We start from the raw sequence: 21,400 nt of genomic DNA on the forward strand, positions 1-21,400 counted from the left end.
CTAGGAAAATTGTCACAATGAAAGCAATAATGCCAGTACTTGTCATCCATACCCGTAAAGCTATGATTTGAAATAGATCCTCAAATTTGTACATTATGTGTAGTGAGAGAGATGAATGACGAATCTGAACATTTATTCCCACGTAATTGTCCATTTCACAAAAGCATCGGGATAATGTGACAATGAATTTGAATCAGTCATGACGGCTTATCTGTCATTACCCCTCTCCAGTCACATGGAGATTCAGACATATTCCGATTGTTTGCCTCATGAGTACCAGTCGATTTTTCGGGTTACCGAATACATTTTTTTTTTTTTTTACTTTTTAAGGTACTCCCGCTTTAGGTTTCATTAATAGTGAACCCAACAAAATTATCATTCATCCATCCCAGTCAGTTTTTGTTCGATACATTTAAAGTGCCTATATTTAAATGTTCTCCTAATACTTTTGTTATTTTTAAGAATTCTACAAATTACATTCAACATGTAAGATTGTTTTTCATTCACTGTTTGGACTCACACGGCCTAATTCACGTGGTGAAAACTAGGTGCCTCACAGAAATGCGCATTTCCGTTCTTCCCCACGAGGGGGAGACAGAGGGAAGCGATTGGCTACTTGCTACAATCCTATTAGAAAAAACTGAGTTAACACGATCCTGCGTGATATGCATGACTCCATCGAATTATTACAGCATTAATTTACTGAATTAGAAATTGATTGTCTTTTTGAATTACAACGTCAAGAAGTAAAACACAAACAACGCCGAAACACCCATTTTCCTTTATGGAGCCGACATTTGGCAGAGCACAGGAATCCACCTATCTGAAGAGAGGTAATTCAGTACACAATATCCCCTGAAAAGTGTGTTAGTTAAGCAGCAAATTCGTTAAGTAAATGCCAAATTAAGTAATGTTAAATGGTATTTTTTCAATGTGATAAATGTATAGATTTGCTGGTTATTCTGTCTCCTTAAACTTTGTTCTTTGCTCCTAAGTTTAGCTGTGCTTCTTCTCACAGTACCTAGTCACAGGCAATAATCGAGATATCTTTGACGTGCAAGATTCTGCGTATATGATTGAAATGAATACGCTTCCTAGAGTTAAGGCCAGATATAATGCTGATTTTAGGGGGTTACGAATGACACGCACTGAGCGCGTGGGAAGTTTCCAAGTTCCCGCCAACAGGCGCTGCCATTTCGCTGGTGGCTCACTTCCGGTCTATGAAAATGTCTGTTTACAGGACCCTCCCAAACATGTGATAAACGACGAACGTCGCCTTTGTAAATCCTTCTCCAAAGCACCAACGAGTAAATTGGAGAAGGGCTTTAAGGTGTATGCCTTGTATCCAGGGATATGAGGGGGAGTGGCTGGCGTTAGCTACAGCTTACGCTAATAAACATAACTCCCGGACAGTGATAGTGCATGTGCTAGTAAAGTATCCATGAACACCCCCAGTCATTCTAGCGGAGAATGTCTAACTTAATGTGTTCTATATGTGCCTAAGTACATATTGGGTTAATCCGTGTTTGCTGTTCTTTAGTATCAAACAGAATCACGGAAACAGGAGAGGTTGCCGTACGGGCTTTTTGCTTCAGATTCATAAGTCAGCACGACAGCCCTCATAGTGTAAAAGTAGGGCAGCACTCAAGAGTTCAAGTTCAACTGTTCTAAAAGGTTTGAGTTCAAGCTGTTCAATGTTCAGATTTGTGTTGCATGTGCAAAATATGGCCACGTTCCATTTGGCCTCTGTTATTGCTTTTGTTGTTGCAAGTATTCTATGGTGCGTTCAAATAGGGTCGTGTTTACTGGATTCACGAGATGAGCCCATTTGTATGGAACGATTATTCGAACTGTATTAAATAAATCAACTACACACAAATAAATACTTGGTGGTTTCTTGCAGTAAATAATATGAAATGTGTGCATTAATAGATTGTAAAATGTGACAATAAATTATAAGAAATGTTAGCATAAATATATTAACATTTTCCCCTGTTTTAATTATTTATTGGTAATTTTATTTATGCATTTGGTTGTTTGAACGATCCTTCATATGGGCGTGGTGGTGCAGTGGTTACCGCTGTTGTATTGCACCTCTGGGACCTGTGCTCAAGTCTCCGCTAAGGTTCCATGTGTATGGAGTTTCTGCCGGCCACTCCGGTTTCCCGGCCCCACAGTCCAAAAACATGCTGCGGTTAGTTGGATTTACTGAATTGACCAGCGGTACGCGTGGAAACTAGAGATCGATTATATTTTGAATATGTTGTGCACTTATGAAACAACAGTGTTTGTGGTATATTGTTTTTCTAGTTTATGAAATGCAAGTCCATCCTTTCTTGCGCTCATAGTTCCTCAAACACAAAGCTTGCGGATATGACGTCAATACTTTGTGTTCAAAGAGCCCATTTGTCTCCAGGAGCAATTTCGCGGAATTTATTCAGTGTATAAGTGGGGGGATACCTCTACTTTCCACTTCGTTTTCAGCATTTTCTCTAGCCTCAAAGATGAAGCTACTTCTGTTATTATATTGCTTCCGTTGTTTTTTCTTGTTTTGAAAACGAGGTAATAACGACCAGAATAAACAATGAAGCAATCTATGGTTGGGGCACGTCTCTTCTCCGAAAAAAGAGTGAAATATGTGTACACCAAGGTTACCAAATTTAGTCAGCTGGATAGAGTGAGGTTCTCAATTTGGGGCAAGTTTACACACGCATTTACATCTATGTAACAGTTTTATTACCTTGGAAATAGTCTGTAGGGTTTGCAAACTATCACAACACTTCTGATGTAGGTTAGGTTTGTAGTGGAGTAATATACTTTTATTATTACTGTATAATTCTTCTTATTATTTTTACTGCATTATTTTTCCCGACTTACCTACAAATACGACTTTCAGACAGACTTAGAGAATGGATCTTGTTTGTAACCTGGGGACTTAACCAACAAACCCACCTTATGTGGACTATACATCTTCCATGATATAGTGTAGTATGCCCTTTACTGCACATTGAAATATAACGGTTTAACCTATAAAAACATGCACGTAACTGCAAATAAAATGAAAACTGTAAATGTAAATAACCACATTTAAAATATTGTAATGGCAGGTGAAATGTTCTTATCACGAGAAACTTCTGATGCTTTATCAGTGCAAAATTAAACCCAGTTTAAAGGTTTTTTTTTCTTGTAGCTTTCTTTGTCCTGCGGTCTTTTGTCATCTCTGGTGATTGTCGGTGGGTTCTGGTCTATGGCCTGGAACCGATTAAATTAAACCCAGTAATTGGGTCCTATGAAACAGAACCACCCAGCTGCTTCTCCCGCTGTCCTCTTGGTTTTCCCTGACACCAGCCATTTAGAACCGGCCCAAAAACAAAAGCCCCCTGGGCGAGGGTTCGGACATCTCAGGATTTGAAGGCTGACTGCTTTCGTTGGAGTGGGAATAAAAATGCATCAGCTTCAGGGGCTGGATTTTGGTCTGAAATGCTTGTGACCTGCTTAGAAACATCCGTCTTTTATGCCAGATTAGCAATCTAGAAAGATCAATGGCCCCTTATGACCTCTGCCAGGATGAGGGTCTCTCAGTGCTGATTCAGGAAGTCACTCAGAATCGGGATTCCTTGTTACGTAATCTGTCTCACCACTGTGAGCGATGAACGTAATTAATCCAGACTACACAACAGCTCCTGAAGAAGCTCCCCCAAGGAAGACACAGCCTGACAGTCCTGCAGGTGTCTCCATGTCATAAATCTGAGCGCTGTGAGCACACTTGTCCTAATTGTGACTAATGATTTATTCGACGAGGTAATTAAAGAGACTCGGCTCTGAGCTGAAACTTGACCTTCTTGCTTTCTGCTGGTGCTCTCACCTGTTTCAGACCTGTAGGCCTTTCAGAGTTACCATGAACTGGTTTGGGGCACTTGCCCCCATCTCATTGGGAAAGAAAACAAGAAAATGTGCTTGATTACATGTATACAGGGACCTTTGACATCCATCCATTTCCCGTAATGCTTGTCCTATGCAGGGTTTTGGGGGGTCTGGAGCCTATGGGTGAATGGCAGGGAGCAACCCAGGATGGGGTGCCAACCCTTCACAGAGCACAATCATACACCACTCATTCACAACTACAGGCAATTTAATAAGTCCAATTAACCAATGTTTTTGGATTGTGGGGGTTGGGCGGTGGGGGGTCCTAGAGGTATGAGGCAACAGTGCTAACCACTGCACCACCATGCCACCCAACCTTTCACATGCCAGAGTTAAGCGAAACACAACTTGTCCTTGTAGAGATGCATCATAATCATAATGCATCACTTAGCAAATAGTCACAAAATGTTGCTATTATAGATGGCTGACTGCTCTCAAATAAGGGCAGAAACAAGAAGAGGGCTGAGTCTAATAGTGCCTTTTTACAGGCTTGTTAACGAAGTGGATGCGACGGCCATTGTAGCATCTCCTATGGGAGACACTTCTGCCATAGAATCTCCTTTGATGCTTGATGATGTTTGTTTATGAAAGTTTGATGGCGCCCCTTCATGACAGACAAGCCTGCCCGTGCTGTGCTTTGGCTTTCTCTCTGTGCCAGGTTTCCAGGCAGCTGTGTTTCCTTCTCAGACACTTTGGCTTCTTGAAACACGTCGCATTTAATACTTCAGCATGCAGCATGCAATTAAATATGCAAATCGCAGCCGATACCGCAGACAACCAGCGTAACGGGAACGGTGGATCCGCCCACAGCCTTAGACTGGTATTCTCAGTCGGTATTGCTCGGAGGCCTTGTCACAGTCAAACAGCAGTTTTTGTTCTTAATGATTATCCATTATTACGTTGAATAGCGTCATTTGCTTGCAGGGCCCTTGCTGCCCTTACTCTGCATGATTTGCTCTGCACACAGTCCTGCATTTTACTTAATGAGTCATTTATGCAGCTGGATGTTTGTTGGTTCAATTTACATAAAAGATAATGTTCAGTGGCTGTAATGTACAACATATTCCGATTTGGTGACTAATTGGTTTCTTTATTCTGTTCTGTTTTTTGTTGACGCATTATTTTAAGCTGAATTTATTTGTATTGTGAATGTTTGGAAGCGTTAATATGACTGTGTCCCACAGGTGTCACTTGATTTCTGATTGGCAGTCTTTCCTTCCTCGTTTGGGAGCTCAGATGTACCCCTTTGGTACGCAAGTATGGGCTTTGCCACATGCTCAACAGATGGGTGCGCAAATGCCTCCACTGGGACATTGTGGTACTGCTGGAAATTTTCGCACAGCTCTGTATCCATCAATAAAGGGAAAAAATTAGCTTTTGATCAGATCTCAGTTTAGAATCGATCATTCTTTTGAAACTGATACCCTCCTCAAGGACTAAACACTGCTGTTGTATATTTAGTGGCCCACATATAAATTAATAATATAAATTTTAGGGCAGATATACTGGTTGGCCCCTTTGTCATCTTCTTGGAATGTGCCCGTAACTTGAATACAGTTACACTTGTAAGTTGTCATGGAGGTGTCAATGTGTAAAGACTAAATCAACAACAAAAAAGTGCAACAGATTAATCCTCTTGAAACATGACTCACTGTAATTTTCATTGGCCTTCCTCTCATAGTTATTGTTGACAGCATGAAATGCTAGGATATGTGAAAGTGTTGACAGTTGTATTGCTGGTGTGTGTCTGTCTGTGTATTTGAGTGTACTTCTGTCTTTGCGCTTTCAGAGAATGAGATGACTTAAGACAATATTAATGAATGGGGGTAATTGTCTTGTAAAGACCATTGTGATGTGACGTGTAAATGGATTGCCACAATAAAATTGCTTATGGTTTATCTAAAATTAAACCTATTAAGTAAATTCATTTTCACATCCATTGTTAATAATTGCCGTACATCCCAAAGGATAACGTTATAGACGAGCTGGAACCAATACTCAGAATTCTGGATAGGTGCCAGTCCACAGATTACATTTTTCTGTAGGGGGCTCAGCCAATAGGGAATTTGATGCAGGTCTTAGAGTGGGAGCTGCCGCCCCTTTAGCATGCAGAACTGCAACTGGGATCCGTTCGGTTCTGCTTGCTTTTCCACTGGCCCGCATAAAGAACGTTGTGTTGGCTGCGAGTTTGTGATAAAACGCATATGTGACGAAATAATGTTGCTCACAGAGAAGCAAAAGTACAATTAATCTTTGCAGCTATAGAAGTACAATTTTGAGGAGCAATATGATCTTAATTCAAATTGAATGTAATTAATTTTGATAGAAAATACATTCGCCCAACTACCATTCAAATCAAAAGTTAAATGAAAACTTGCCTAATCCCTTGCTTGCACCTTCCCTTAACGGAAAGGCATTGTATATTATTAGTAATAGAATAATGAAATATTAATGGCAGTGCAGTGCAAACACAAAATGCTTTTCGATTCAGATTGATGAGTTGAGGAAAATGTATAAATAGTGACAGACAATGGTTCCCTATTGTGTGGAAACACTACGTTTAATCTGTCATAGAAAAAAAATCAAAATGGTGATGACTACCTTTGATGAAATGCTTTCAGATATATAGTGAGGCTGAATCTTTCATGGTTTATTATGATTAGGTCTGTTGAAAATTATAGAAAAACAGCAGGAACCAAATATTTCATGGCCTTGTTCTGCCATGACAGTGGAATAACGACAGCTGTTGTCTATGTTGTTAGATAACTAGGGTATGTCGTTAGATAACTGTGACTGGGAGGTCGAGAATTGATTCTGCTTTTGTTGTGACGGGCAGGAGTCTGGGTTTTCTGCATTGAGAGACGTTCTCCTCTGTCTGCTGTTGCCAGCTTCCCTGCATGGCCCTGTTTGACCTGCACTGTATAAACTGCCTGTTGGCTCACATCAGCGTGAACCAAGGGGCAGCCCACCCTCTGTTTATGATCCTTCATGGCAGGTGTAGGAGGTGTTGGGTATAGCTGAGGAGTCTACACTTGTTTATTAGAAACAAATTACGACATGGTTAGTGGTTCAGGGGGAACCCCATGTCCCAGCCACCCATGTTTCAAGCATAGCGATTAGCTAACCCAGTGCCCTCTTTCCCTCTCTCTGCCCCTGACCTGCAGGTACACCCTCTGCTGATGCGGGAGCGTCGCACAGAATCGCACAGAAACAAGCTTCTGCGGAGGACTGTCAGTGTGCCTGTCGAGGGGAGGCATCACCCCGAGATCGGTGAGCGACCTGGGGATGGGGGGGGGGGGGGGGTAGGGGTTGTCCCACCCGCAGAGGCAGCACCTGCTTTCCCAGTGCTGCCGGCACGCATTGCACTTGTCCCAGTTCTTCATCAAAAACAGATTCTCAAAATGATGGGTAGGCAGGGCACTGTGGGAAGACTGAAATAAACACTCTCTGTTGTTAAATAACAGCAGCCAATTTTGGTGTGTGTTAAAAGGACAGACAGACGAGTGTTCTTCAGTGGAATCCAGCTTTTCCTGTGTTTTGCAAGGCAGCTGATTCTTAAGCACTGTAATTAGGGACCAGGAATAGAGATCAGAAGGTGGTCATTTCAAGTCCATAAGGGCTACCGCAGTTATACATTCAGACTCCCGATACATGTTATATTCCCTATATAGATTACTTTCAATTATCTTCATATAAAAAAATTCTCATTCAGTATCTAGATGTATAAATCATTTAATTAAAGACCATGCAATAGTCTGATCAAGAGCAATTGCTGGGAAAATGATGTTAAAGCTTGGAGGTAATATTGAAGCAGGAGACACTGAGATATCTCCCACTCACTGGTGCTGGGGCAAACCACGTCGATGACATACCTTCCCAACAGAGCCAAGAAGAGGAACAGATGCTATCATGAATCAGACATCGGTTCCATATTCATTTAGCTTGCGTTAACACTCATGCTCTGATATACCCTTAGTATTTCTTTGCAAAATTTAAACACAGAAACACACAGAGGAGAAACCAATACTTTAAACAAGTCAAAGCTGGATGTTAAAAGTGCATTGTTTGTATGTTTCTCTCAATCTAAACTATTATTTTAACTGCAATTTATAAAATTTTTAACACACTCCACATTTTTAACACACTCATTGCAACATAATTCCTGGCAAAACACAAACTGATTTGATGATAGTGGACATATATAGATAGAACTGTGCTCAAATGCAAATCACACTCAATATTCAAGTCATCTTCCTCTGGGAATTTTGATAACTGTAAATAAAACACTGCATGTTAGTGAATCGGGAGGACCTTCATCTGAGAAGTAATATTACCGATGCCGTGTTGGAAATTCAATCATATTAAAGATAAAAAAAATTGATTTTTGCATAATGCATGCAAGACATTTTTCTTTTGTGGTGTGCGATGGTAGTATCTGCATTTCTACCTGCCAGCAGCCCTAATTTCCACATTTACTTCACACGATGCAGGTTCTCCTGCATGACAAAGTCCTGGCGAATAGATTTCATAACATCCCAGGCGGTTTCCAGGCCATAACTGCACTGAGTGACCCCAAGACAGGTTTTCAAACAGATTATTTAATTGTTGACGCTGCTTCATAAGTACTACAGTATGTGCGGTAATTCCAGTAGCTCCTTTAATTAGTGGGGTGTGATTCCAGTAGACTAAACAGCATATTGGCATTTCAGATTTGGTGATGGCCAGTATTTTAGGTTCACGTTTTATTCTTGTAAAATAATGATTATAGTACATTTACATCATGTACACAATGTTATACAATCATGCAACTACAGTTGATGCAATCTAGAAGGGTATCTGTTTTACTAATAAAGCATTCCAACGACACAAAAGTGAAAATACTAACTCTGTGGATATGGATGGCAGTATTTTTGGCGATACTACACTCCCATTCAGGGTAAGAATTGTGTGCACTTGTTTATCATTCTGCAGTGCACCATGCATCCCATGAGATGTTCTGACTGAGAACCAAACACAACAGAATAGGTCTTTTTCATGCCAAGTATTTGGCCAAGTAAAGGCTGATTGCAATTCTGATTCAAACATTCATGGTTGGGCTTTTTGTGAACCACAATCCATTAGTTTCCCAGTCCATGTATATAAATTTGCATCAGTACCACTTATAGATGTGTATAGCAGTGTTAAGGATAGGGTGAAAAATTACTGTGAAATAGTCATCATACCACAGCCTTGTACTAGATAATTGGTTTTAGAAGACGAGAAGATGGTTGGAATAGTTATTAAAGAATAGTATTTATGTACAGCTGTATGACTTTGGAAGGAAGTGATAAAAAAAATAATGATTATGGTTATGAAATAAAGTTTAAAACTACTCATCTCTGGCCTATTTGGTGTCCTTAAGGTTGCGTAGGTGGCTAGAAGAATATGTAGCTGTGATAACCAAGCAATATATTTGATTGTTATCAGTGTCATGATGATGATGATGAATTCAAACTTATGGTTTTGTTATAAAGTTTGGTCCAGAAGAAGCTAATGATCTTAGTCTAATTCTGTGGGTGCTACCTTTAAGGAATAAAGGCTGAGATGTGAAGGTATCTTGTCAGGAGACAGCTTGTATAGCCATGGCATCCACAACGTTCGTCTAGTTGGTCACTTCTTGCTCGTTCGTGTAAAGATTCACGAGTAGCACTCGGGACTAATGGATGGAAGCAGCATGAGTAATGTGTGCTGCTCGGGAAAGGGGCTTTTGTGGTGCTCCATTCAAAGGGCGATCTGCTGAGCTCCTCACATTTCCGCAGGCCTGGGCTCCTTCAGCTCCCTTCAAAAGGCCATTAATAACGTAACGAGAAATGTTGACTCTTTATTCATCCCTGAAGAACACTTATGACAAGTACACGTTTCCAAAAGGGCACTCAGAGGCCTTGGTCTGTCCTAGTACCCGACTATCTCCTAGGCTTCTTTTGGGAGGGACATGTTTCAGTCATATCATTCCCAATACATTACTGATGGGACAAACACCAAAACCATTTTTTAATGTTAGCCCTGTCATGATGATGTAGCATTGAGAAGACATTTGTTTTTTTTTTTTTCAACGACAAGCTCTGCAGATTGATTTGATTCCATAACTGTGGGAAAATGCTTTTTTTTTTACAGCTAAAGGAGCTGCAAATCCAGCCAAGGTTGGCCTGAGCCTTGGCAAGGAAGTGCTGAGTCATTGCGTGATCTTCAGTAATGTTGGCTGCGAGCGGGGCTCACGAACAAATTCAGTGCTGGTCATGGTCTGTGACACGCATCTTTGTGCTGCATGCTGGCTTCCAGTCGCAGAGTTGTCTACTTGCTGTTCTTCCCGGATTTGGTTTGTTTGACTTCAGAAACGTGACATTTGACTTCATCGACACGGTGGCCTTATGAAGAACATACTGAAGCTCTTTGAAGTGTGTTGTTTAGCTTCAAATTTGGAGGCTAGATTAGATTTGATAACTTTTATTTATCCCAGAGGGAAATTCCTGTGCATGAATGATCATTTTTAACAAGGATATTTAAATTTTGTATGTAGTTGTATGTTTTAAAACAATATGTGATGCGAGATTGGAGCATGGGTTTCTTCACTTGTTAAAATACTAATTAGGCAAAGGGAAAGTGACAGCTGACCTTAAGGATAATAGTGCTTCACAATTTGGAGGAATTATATGAGGTTAGGTCTCAGCATTACTGATAGTTCTACATGAGGAAAGTGTATCCCGAGTCCAGAATGTTGGTTGTTTGTAGAGCCTGTGACGTTTGTGCTTGTCACTTCCCCTTCTTAGAATGCTACCCAAAGGGAGGCTTTAACACAGCAGTCGACGCAAACATTTTGGCATCATGACATGTTGAGCAAAGGCAGCTCTGGAAGGCTTTGATAGGCCCAGGGCTGAACTCGGCTGGGCCCGTGTCACGGCAAGTGGCAGGTTGTGGCTGATTTAACCCAGCACAGTTCCTCTTGAGGCAATGTCATTGTGACTGCCACAAACCAGAGTCTTTAAGCAGTTTGGGGCCTCCTTTTGGTTCAGTCAGAGCTTTACCTCTCCTAGCTGCGCAATGCCCTGTCAGCAAATATACTCACTGCATTCTTGTTGTTCTGTTGCAGTCATCTGGTTTGGGTGGGCGTGCGTGACTTGGCTCCCCAGGGAACTGTTTCTGACGTTCATCCCACCTGACTGACTTTTGTGGGCTTAATTAAGTGAACGTCACAGTTTTGAGCCATATCTTTCCCCTGAATGCCTGTAGATAACGAGAGAGCTCCTGAAGGCTGCCAGACTGTGGCTTTTTCCATTAATGGGTCTTCACCCATTTAAACCCTAATAGCATTAGAGTGAAATACCAGGCGCTAAGTGGGAAGAGATATGCCTTGTTCCTTACATGTTCTGTATATGCAGACCACATTCAACCTCCTTTCAAGTCCAGGCACCATCTGGTGCGCTCACTCTGGGATGAGGGGTAGAGTCTGTTATATCATTCCTTCACCCTCCGGTTGTTAAAGGGATGTACAGTAGCTTTTATGGATCGGAGACCTTCCCTTGGGGATCTCCATTAGTTTTGTTGGGTTGATTTTGGGGGGTTGCTATTAGTGCACATCTTTGTACTTAAATCACATTCTTCCTCTTTGAAATTCCCACATACATCCCTCCTTTATTTGTGTGCAGGCTGCTGAGTCCTTTGTGCTACGCTAATGGCAGAAGACGCAGAAATCTTAATGGTGTGACCTGAATGCTAGTGGTCATCAAGGTGCTTGTTTGCCCTGACCTCAAATGTGTCTCGGTTTAAATTTGGCTTTGAGGGGGATGGAGGTTTTGCCGTCTGTGTTTACCTGATTCTCTTCAGCATAGCTGTGCATACTTGGTTAAGGATGGGCATGAATAGATCCAGAAAAGATCTCTTGAATTCCCTATATGAACCTCAAATGCTATTTTGCCATTTTATGTCTGAGTGAAGAAGCTTTCTGCCCAAAAAGACCCTCACGTGAAATGTCAGTCTGCTTCTCAACGATTCACAACACACATGACGCTAGTACTTGTGATAACCAGAGAGAATTCATGCATACATGGGGTATGACTAGTGTGTACCAAGACAACTATAACAATTCTTCTAGTGATGCTTATATTGAATATACTTCCATTTGTCCTGTTTAACATGGAGTATGTGGATAGAGGTGTGGTTTTCTGTCGATGTTTCCAACAGCCAGTTCACATGATTCCGTCAGTGGTAGGATGATAGGATTGCTTCCATGTGTGGGTGGCTGCGTGTGTGTGTGTGTATGTGTGCATGGTTGCAAGTGTGTGTATATATAAGTATACACCCACACAAACTACATATATGCATAGTTTATAAAGACCCCTAAGACCCTATGATGGATCAATCATGCTAATTACTGAGGATGTAATTCAGATGTCCAGGCTGGTATTTTAATGCATGTGTTGGCTTTTTCCACAGCTGCTGAACAACCCACACACAGCCAGACTACAGCTCTAGGGACGCTGTATTTGTAACAAGAGTGTGGCTGTCGTCATTCTGGGGTCCCTATCCCCAAAGCCACAGTGTCACACTGACAATATGTGATTCAGCTAAAATAGTAGCCCAATGAAACACACCAAAACTGCAGAAGAAAAATTCTAAAATTCTAATATCTTTTAGTAATACGTTTAATTTCACATAGTTTTAAAGTACAAGGTGTGTGTCCTGTGAAGAACTGGTATGACAATTACTTGTCCATGTGCAGAAATCAGGTGCACCTAGTCCATGGTGACCATCTTGCTTGGGCAGATATGAAAATCTTGTGATATTTCAGAAGAATATCAGCAATTGCATATACCTTGTTTCAGCTTAAAGGTAATTGAATTTGAAGATGTCTAGTACTTTTGGTTAGTGCTCAGATATTTAGATAAATGCAAAGCAAAAGCTTTATGTGGCCCTCAGAAAGCAATTTTTACTTGTATAATCCCTGTTAACCAGAAGGTCCTGTTAGACTACTGCTAATTTTATCAGTGAAAATGGCCACATTCCATAACAAGGATGAAATATCAGTCATTTGTATTCTGCACCCGTTGTCCATCAAGGCTGCATTTATTGAGGCCGGCTGTGAAGCAGGTGTCAACATTTCTCATGAGTGAGAGGTATGATTTTCTAAAGCACAGGGCCTCTGTCTCCCCTGAACAATCAGTCTTTATTATTAGCCTTACAGATGCCAACAAATCATGGTCCATAACGCTGATTTCAGAGCAGTGTTCAAATAATTTGGCTTGTGAATCCTGTTGTGATGGAGGGTAAATATCTGAGCCTTCGAATCTGTTACAACAGCTACAGTCATCCATCCAGACGTCATTTTACAGTGGAAATTATGATTAATGAACACAGGCAATCCAAATTGCTTGGAATTTAAGGCATTCACATTGCTGGTGTACATTTTTGTTCAGGATAAAACACAACACACAAAAAAACTTAATGGATGGCAAATGCTGTATCTTCTTGCAGTGAAGTGCTGAAAGTTAATGACTATGCATGACACAAGCAAACTGTAAGCACAACATTGGCTCTTTGGTCTCAACGGGGCAGCATATATCTCTCCCTCACATCTATATGCAGCTCTGCTGATTTGTGCCCATGACCCAGGAGATCATGGAGAGGACTGGAAGGAAATGCAATGGGCAGAATTTGGTATTCACACCAGTGATGGTTGAATACCAAATGAAATGCCTTCATTATAAAATATGTACCCAGCTGTCACAATCTTTTACCCACCTTCACTTGGTAATAGGTAATTTTATTTATATTTTGCTTTTCAATGTTAAAATAATGGAAGAATATATATTTTCACTGATAAAGAACAGGGGGACACAGAAATAAAGTTTAATGAAGAGAACAAAAAAATCTATAAAGGCTAGAATCAAATCACTGATCTGATGGTAACCATGGTAATAATTATAGAGCACCGACAGAGACCGCTAAACAGAGAGGGAACATGAGAGAAGAAATATGGGCAGGGAGAGAGAGTCAAGAGAGAGAGACCGCAGAAGGAAAGAGACAGAAAGACAGACAAAGAGAATGGAGACAGGGAGATGTTCACGAATGAGTAATACATTAATTGGAAGAGCTGGAGTACTAGAGACTTCTGTCACCTCTCTCGTTTGGTTTTCTCTTAATTTGATTCCCTACCTCCTCACACTTTCCACGTTTCTGCCTCTCTTCTCCCCAGTTTTTAGACCCAGTCCCCTCTCAATAGTGTTACAGGTTGAAAGGTCTAAATCGTAGGCTTGTGGTTGTCATGGAAACAGGAGACAGCGATTTCTCTCCCTTCCACACTGAGAAATGTGAACTGGTTGCATCCAAATCATTGGCTGTGTTGTCCAAGCTGTACCAAACTGTTAAGGGTTAACTGGGTGTGTGTGTGTATGTGTGTGTGTGTGTGTGCATGCGTGTGTGTGTGTGCGTGCGTGTGTCTGTGTGTGTGGTGGGGGGGGGGGGGATTGTATAACAAAACAAGCTTCTGGCAAAATTTCAACTGCAGTAAATGACAAAATAAAAGACATACAGTAGTACCACATATTCTCATGTTTAAATGATCTTGCTTTGCTGTTTGAAAAACGTATTATGTTTTTATAAATTGTACTTCATACAGTATCTTTTATCAATACATTTCTTTATACATGTTTAATTAAATTTTTCCTATACCTTCAAATGCTTCTTGGTGAATTATATGAGCTCATCACTTTAGCCTTTTACTCATTTCCCTTGAGACGTACATTTAATCCCTTCGTATCATCCTGCCTCTCTCCCAGACCTTCTAACAGCAGGCTCCCCATTGTATTTTCCCTCCGCCGCTGCCTCGAAACATTTGCAGCATGACGAGCCACAAATGGTGACACAGCACAGGCAGTTCTGCTCCTTTAAGGTCTCTTAATGGCCTCTCCCCATACGCACCATTTCTCGTGAAAGTTTGCAAATCGTTCAGCTACATTCTCATGTTTTAATGTGATGTGCAGCTATTTAAACATACTGTCGGAATATCATACAGTATTTCTAGTAGTGAAGGCTCAGCACCTGAAACAAACTGTATTCATTACACTATGCATCTATTATTATACTTTTGTCTAAAGAAATGTCTGTATTGCATGGCTTTATACCATGGAATGTAATAGGATAGTAACTAAAACAATAAAAGAAGTTAATAAATGTTGAAACTGGGATTGACTGACATCCCATCCAGGGCATCGACTGCCTTGTGGCTAGTGCTCCTTCGGAAAGTGGTTGGAAAATGTGTGTGTGAATGGATGAACAGAAGGCAATGGCTGTTTTGTTTTCCCTCCCCTCCTGGAACCTACACTGGTCCAAGTGCCACTCCAACACCCCTGATCCAGAGGCCCTCACTATGCCTTCCCTAAATCTTGATGCATAATGGTGCATGCATAATACTTTGCATCTTTTTTTTTTGGTAGGATATGGTTTTTCTGGTGAAAATCCCATACACCGTGTATGTGTGAGGTGTGTGTAAGAGTACTTCTGGCTAAATTTTGCTAGTGATCTGATTTGACACAGAGTAATAATACAGAGAAAATGGCAAAGTTTCTACGCTGAGCCTGTACCTGAAGCTTGAAAGGCAGTAAGTGTGTGCTTTTCTGATTCACACACCTGCCAGTCAGTAGCCTTTTACACACTGCAGGTCACAGAGAATTCTGCGGGAGAGCTGGGAGACTCCACACTTTTCTCACTACAGGCTGCTGGTAGCCACACCAGTGCTGGACAAACCTCTAGGAGGTGCTAATGCAGCGGCAAGCTCACAATTTCTGTTCAGCATGTCATCCCCAATCCAGTGTAATGTTCCACAATTTAAATTCCACTACTACAGCATTCCCAGGCAAAGTTAAACACATGACATGGACATTGGCTGTAGTTTGTGCAACCCAGCCTGGTTTTGTGATCAGATCCATTTCAAAGCATATTTTTTTCTTAGCCCCGAAGTCTAGATACTTTGTTCATGGTGCTTGAATGGTGGCTGCTTCCTCAAACCAGCAGCAAACTTCTTGCCCAGATGATGGTGTATAAATTCAACATGTATGTTTAATATAAATGAAACACATGGCAACCTGCACTGTAGCCCAAAAGGAAATTGTCATATTTGGTAGCTGCATCATACTGCATTCTAGTTTGGATCAAGATGATTCTGTTGCTCTTCTGGTATGGTTTGGCTTAGGTTTTGCATAAATTATGCTGATGTTTTTGGGAATATGCCCAGAATGCGATTGACTGATCTGAGAAAGTCTCATTGTGCAAATTCCAAGGAAATGCATAAAACAAGGTCATACAGATAAGGCAAAGTAAAAAGAGCCAAGCTGAGATCACCTGTTACCCTGTTCTCTAACTTTTACAGATTAACAACATACATGCACATGTAGCTAACTGTAGTTAACTGGGCTGCAGTGTCTCTGACATCAGCTCCAGATTTAAGCATTTAAGGTATTCAGGCAAGACTAGAGGGTTGTGTGGCCTCTGACTCACTTACATGTCTGACCCTGTTTACCCACAGTACACAAAATGCAGCAACATTGCATATGTGTGTAGTCTTCTGAGCCAGGTCATGTATCTGCAAAACTGAAAGTCACATCACTAAATTGTAACATTTACACAGCATTGTACTGTATGCTAATTATTTACCAAACATTGAATTCATCAGTCTTTAAGTAATTATGTCCATCCATGCATTCCTCCACCCATCCACCCATTTTTCCATAATCACTTATATAATTTGGGGTGAGCCTGTGATCATATATATTTAAAATAAGGATATACTAAATGCTCCCTTGAACGATATTTGAATAAAATTCGAATGTTAAATGAAAAACTATTTAAATGGCTTCAATCATACTTTTCAAAGATTCTCGTCTAAAAAATGCAATTTACAATAATTACTATCTTCTCGCATTCGCGTCTCGGAAAATAAGACGATTTGACCTGTTTTTCCATTTGAGAAAATGTCAATAGCGCCTTAAGTGACCTGCATGCCAGTCGATACCTTGGGTGGCGCACCATATTTGGCTTGCCCAGAATAGAGCATTTAAACGGTTTTTCTTGAATGTTCAAGCTGGCATTGTCTTCTACTCTTACTTTATCTCATGCTTTCGATTATATTACAACCCAGTATGTCGTAGTCATGCATTTTTATTCTAGAAACGTGCATGCATGGGGCGAGTCAAGAGCAGAAATCTTTTTCACTTTTCGTCTGACTCATCAAAACCTAAATGTCTGTAATCCAGATAACCCTGGGAGTAACTCGTTACTTTCTACCCTATATGCCCTTTACCGCCCTCCGTCAATTTCCCCACCATAAGTATGTTTAATCTTTATGAATTACCCGTGGAATTGATGGAATTGTGTTTTATTGACATATTAATGATGACTCTCATATATATGAAATTGTAAATCAGTACCCTAAGCAGTAATTTATATTACGATTTGGAAATTGAATCGTTTTAGAAATACTTATCGTTTACTTAGGACTGTCTGTTAAATTTAATTGCTTTAAAAGAGGCTTGCTAGGGGAACGCAATAGGCATCTGAAACAGCCGACCCATCCAAGCACGCTTTAAATATCAATTAAATCAATTGACACGATCTGAATCTTAACGTGTTCGCGTAATAGAAATCACGAAATGAAGAAGGCGGATAGCTGACGCCGTAACAATGTAACATGCGTACGGGAACGCGAAACGCCTGATCTGCAATCCGCGAGCCGAGCGCACTGCTGTGGCAGCATCCCAAGTTTCAGTATTCAGCTGGCTGCGATGGGAGGGAGGGAAGAAAGGAGAGGATGAAAGTTCATTAGGCTTCTCGTACTTTCAAACGCTCCGTGTCGTAATATTTTTCTCTTGCTCCCACCCTCTTTCTAAATCACTGCCCCCTTTACTAGAAAAGTGACAGTGAATGCAATGGAAAAGCGAGGGACCGTGGGATGCAGGCGAAATTCTATTACACCTGCCCGACTGCAACCCGCCAGCCTCTTTCAACTGTAGGGATCATTTGCCACCGTATATCTGGATTGTGGAATATTGTGTAGGATTAACAGAGAGATATGTGACGAAAATACTGATGACACCCATAATGCTGTCACTTAGCTGTAGCGTATGATTTACTTTGAGATGTATGGTATGTTTTACCTGGGTTAATTTGGTCATTTGCTGGATGGTGAAGAATGTACATGGATGGGGTATTCATTCCTTGACAGTCTGCATATAAGAAATCTAAGTGGGATCGAAGACCGTCCCTAGTTTCGCCAAACCAGATATTTGCATCTCGGAGGTTTCTTTTCAGAAGGAGGGATGCAAGCGAGCATTTCCATCGTGAAGTAACGACGGATTATTTCGCACTCTCTTAATTACACGCATACTGAAAGAATGCACGCATCCGCCAGCACATGCACGCGCGCCCAGCATGCGGTTTTACGTTCGAGAGAGCAGGTATCGCACATGGCAAACCAGCGTCGGTAAAACCTATTAAGAAACCTTCATTCACGCTCTTTTGCTGATGATTTATTCAGATTTTATTGCTGTGCTGATGGTGTAACTATGGTATTTCGAAATATTATCGACAAATAACATTACTGAAAAACTGCCTTAGTCCAATTGTGGGTTTGCATATATTTTCGTGGATGTTAAATAGTCTTGAGAGCTCTGTTTTTGGTTTTATGATTATTATTGTGCAATTGTAATAAGTATATCCTCCTCGGCTGAAGCAAGTTATTAGGCATATAACATTAATAACCATTATACAACCAAAACATGAGAGAATTTAGCCTCAGAATAGATTCTGTAGGTTACCGAGGAAACGGCAGCGGTATCGGGCATCAGATTGTGGATTGCGAAAGGATCGGGGGCCAGGAAGACGGAGAACAAGATCAGGGAGAGGCCGTAAGCACGGAGCTCTCAGCGGGACTGCCTGCCACGGAACAGCCGCTGCCGGTACCGGGGAGCGTGGCTGGGGGGCGGTGGAAGAAAGAGCCAAATATTCGTGAGGAATTATAACATTAACTTCTCAGGGATGTGTTTTTAAAATAAACGGTCTGTGAGATTTGATTTGAATGGTTTATTGTAACGAAATTTAAAGATTACCAGCATTTAAATATATTTATATAGTGTTTCTAATACTCCGTTGTGAAAATATGTATAGAGAAAGACGGAAAGATTAACCCTCAAAATAATTTTTTATATTGTTTTTCTTAAGATATAAATGAGCACAATCTGTTTTGAAATTTAACTCGTACACACATGTGTACACTAATTCTGAAATTAGCGTAATCTACGAGACAGTCTTGTTTTCATATGAATTCAACTTGAAGACTCCGTGCTAGCAGTGTAAACCACACCTGAATTAAATATTTAGTTGCTTTTTGTTTCCAGCCACAATAGTCCAACAAAATTTGAGAATTTGTATTGTATATGGGTCTTGTTTTACTGCCAATTTGAAGTTTTTAATTGATGGTGGTTTTAGCCATAGACTGGCCATGATGAACTGTTTGACTATTTAAACAAATGCTTGGTGTCTGTTAAGGATAACAGTGCATATGTTATATGTTAAACATTTTAATTTCCGACAAATAAGTTGTTGACCTTCCTCATCAACTGGTATTGGTAGCAAATTTTGCAAGTAGTTATACTTAATGTAAAACACAGAGCCGACCGGAGTCATCTGTGCAAAGCTCTGACGATTGGTAAAGGACCGAAACTGACATAAATCTGGCACTCACCTAAGCATTATCTAAGTCAGTTTTAATTATAGACAATGCAAACGATTTCCATAATTAATGGATTGCTTACCGATTTAGCTCGTAAATTGAGACTCGCTGGTATAAGGACACGCACCAGGTTTCACACGCGCAAAATTTGGCTGAATGAACTTGGAGGACATGATTAAAATTATATAGGTACATTCGTTTTGGTACCAGGAAACACGCATCTCAGGCATACGCCTTTTAAGACCACAACGTATGCCAGGATGAATAGTTGCATTTAATAGCAGTATAACAGGAAAAATAGCAATCAAGAGCAGCAGTTACACAGATATGAAGTGAGGAAGACGCTTTCAACAAGAAGTGGAAGAAAGTTTCGACAAGTCTGGAAGGGAGTAACAACTACATCATTCTTAGGTAGGGGCCACAATTTTTTTATATATTTAAACTTTGTTTTTATCTGATCCTCTTATACCATCGGCCTCTGTCATCGCACAACTAACAAAAAGTTCACAGAATTGTCAAATATCAAGAAGCTTGCACTGAATTGAATACGTTACATAATCTAAAATACCCGGGGCTGACATTAACCTTCTGTTCTTATTTTTTAAAGGCAAAGGTTGAAGCTCTTAACTCAGCAAGTTTTGGGGATCTCTAGTTTGATTTTACAGAATGGTTTGGTTGAAATATTTAGCAAGTAGCATTAAGGTTAAAGACCTTATAATCCAAAAGATCACGGTTCGAGTCGCAGGTGGGATGTGTGCACTGTGTCTCTGAGCAACGAGCTTAATCTGAAATTCTACAATAAAATATCTACAAGTATAAGCTGTTTTGGACGAATGTTTCAGCTAAGCAATTAAACATGTTGAAGGTCTTTTCTGAAATGGATGACATTACCTTCTTGTGGAGATATGTTTTGAGGAGACCATGGAAAGTTCGCTTGCTTTTATTTTCAAAATTTATTCAAATTATCACATACAAACGAAAAGTACAATTCAACTAATTTTTAATATGCATTAAAATGTATGCACTTATTAAATTGCTTTCATTAGTAATTTAATGAATGCACACATTTGCAGACACAGTTTACGAAGCGGAAATCCTTAGCCGAAATTTGACCTCAGCTTCATGTATAATCCCCCCAGACAGTAAACACCAGAGCTCAGAGGCAGCCAAACAGCAGTACACTCTACTCCAAGTTTAACTTCAATTATTGGTTGTTTCGTGCAGTAATCTGCTACTACAAGACTGTAATTAAAATGCAATCATTGCAGATGTTCATTAGCATTTTTCTATATTTTTAGACATTTCAGTGAAAATATTCTCATTGACACGTTTACTTTTCCTAGAGCTCTTTTGTCATATTATTGCAATAACCAGCACAATCACAATTACAGCAACAGGCATTTTTACATGCAATGAAACATTTGTATTTATTTTCTTTAGCTTCCAGTTTTGAAATGCATTGAACTGCATATGATAAAATATTTGTCAGAAACACGTACACACAGGAGCGTACACATAAAGCCGGGAGCTGTTGTGTAGTGTTTACACTCCCACTCTCTTTCCCTCTGCCTCTCCATCACCCCCCCCCCCCCCCCCCCCATGTCTCTCTATCTAAGGGAGTTAGCTGGAAGCTGTTCCCACCCACACACACTTCAGCCTAACATCAGATTTACATTCAGAATAAAGCTACTCACATTTACATGGTTTCTCTCTCTCACA

At 40.5% G+C, this 21,400-nt stretch overlaps 1 protein-coding gene across 14 annotated transcripts in view; it reads left to right on the plus strand.

The window, feature by feature from the left end:
• LOC111853501 (ras/Rap GTPase-activating protein SynGAP-like) overlaps positions 1 to 21,400 on the plus strand; it is a 90,483-nt gene that overhangs the window by 21,140 nt on the left and 47,943 nt on the right. For 9 of the 14 annotated variants that reach the window (XR_002840466.2, XM_023830448.2, XM_023830453.2 and 6 more), the window contains exon 3: positions 7,089 to 7,194. Coding sequence is in view for 10 of the 14 variants with exons in the window: in XM_023830448.2 (XP_023686216.2) it covers positions 7,089 to 7,194 (106 nt within the window). In the remaining 4 variants the exon portion in view is untranslated. Of the gene's footprint in view, positions 1 to 647; positions 834 to 1,656; positions 1,675 to 7,088; positions 7,195 to 17,763; positions 20,093 to 21,400 lie in introns of those variants that run through there. The other 5 variants (XM_072706106.1, XM_023830457.2, XM_023830458.2 and 2 more) reach the window with 3 other exon arrangements.

The sequence above is a fragment of the Paramormyrops kingsleyae genome, chromosome 23, assembly GCF_048594095.1.
Source record: "Paramormyrops kingsleyae isolate MSU_618 chromosome 23, PKINGS_0.4, whole genome shotgun sequence".
NCBI classification, from domain to species: Eukaryota; Metazoa; Chordata; class Actinopteri; order Osteoglossiformes; family Mormyridae; genus Paramormyrops; species Paramormyrops kingsleyae.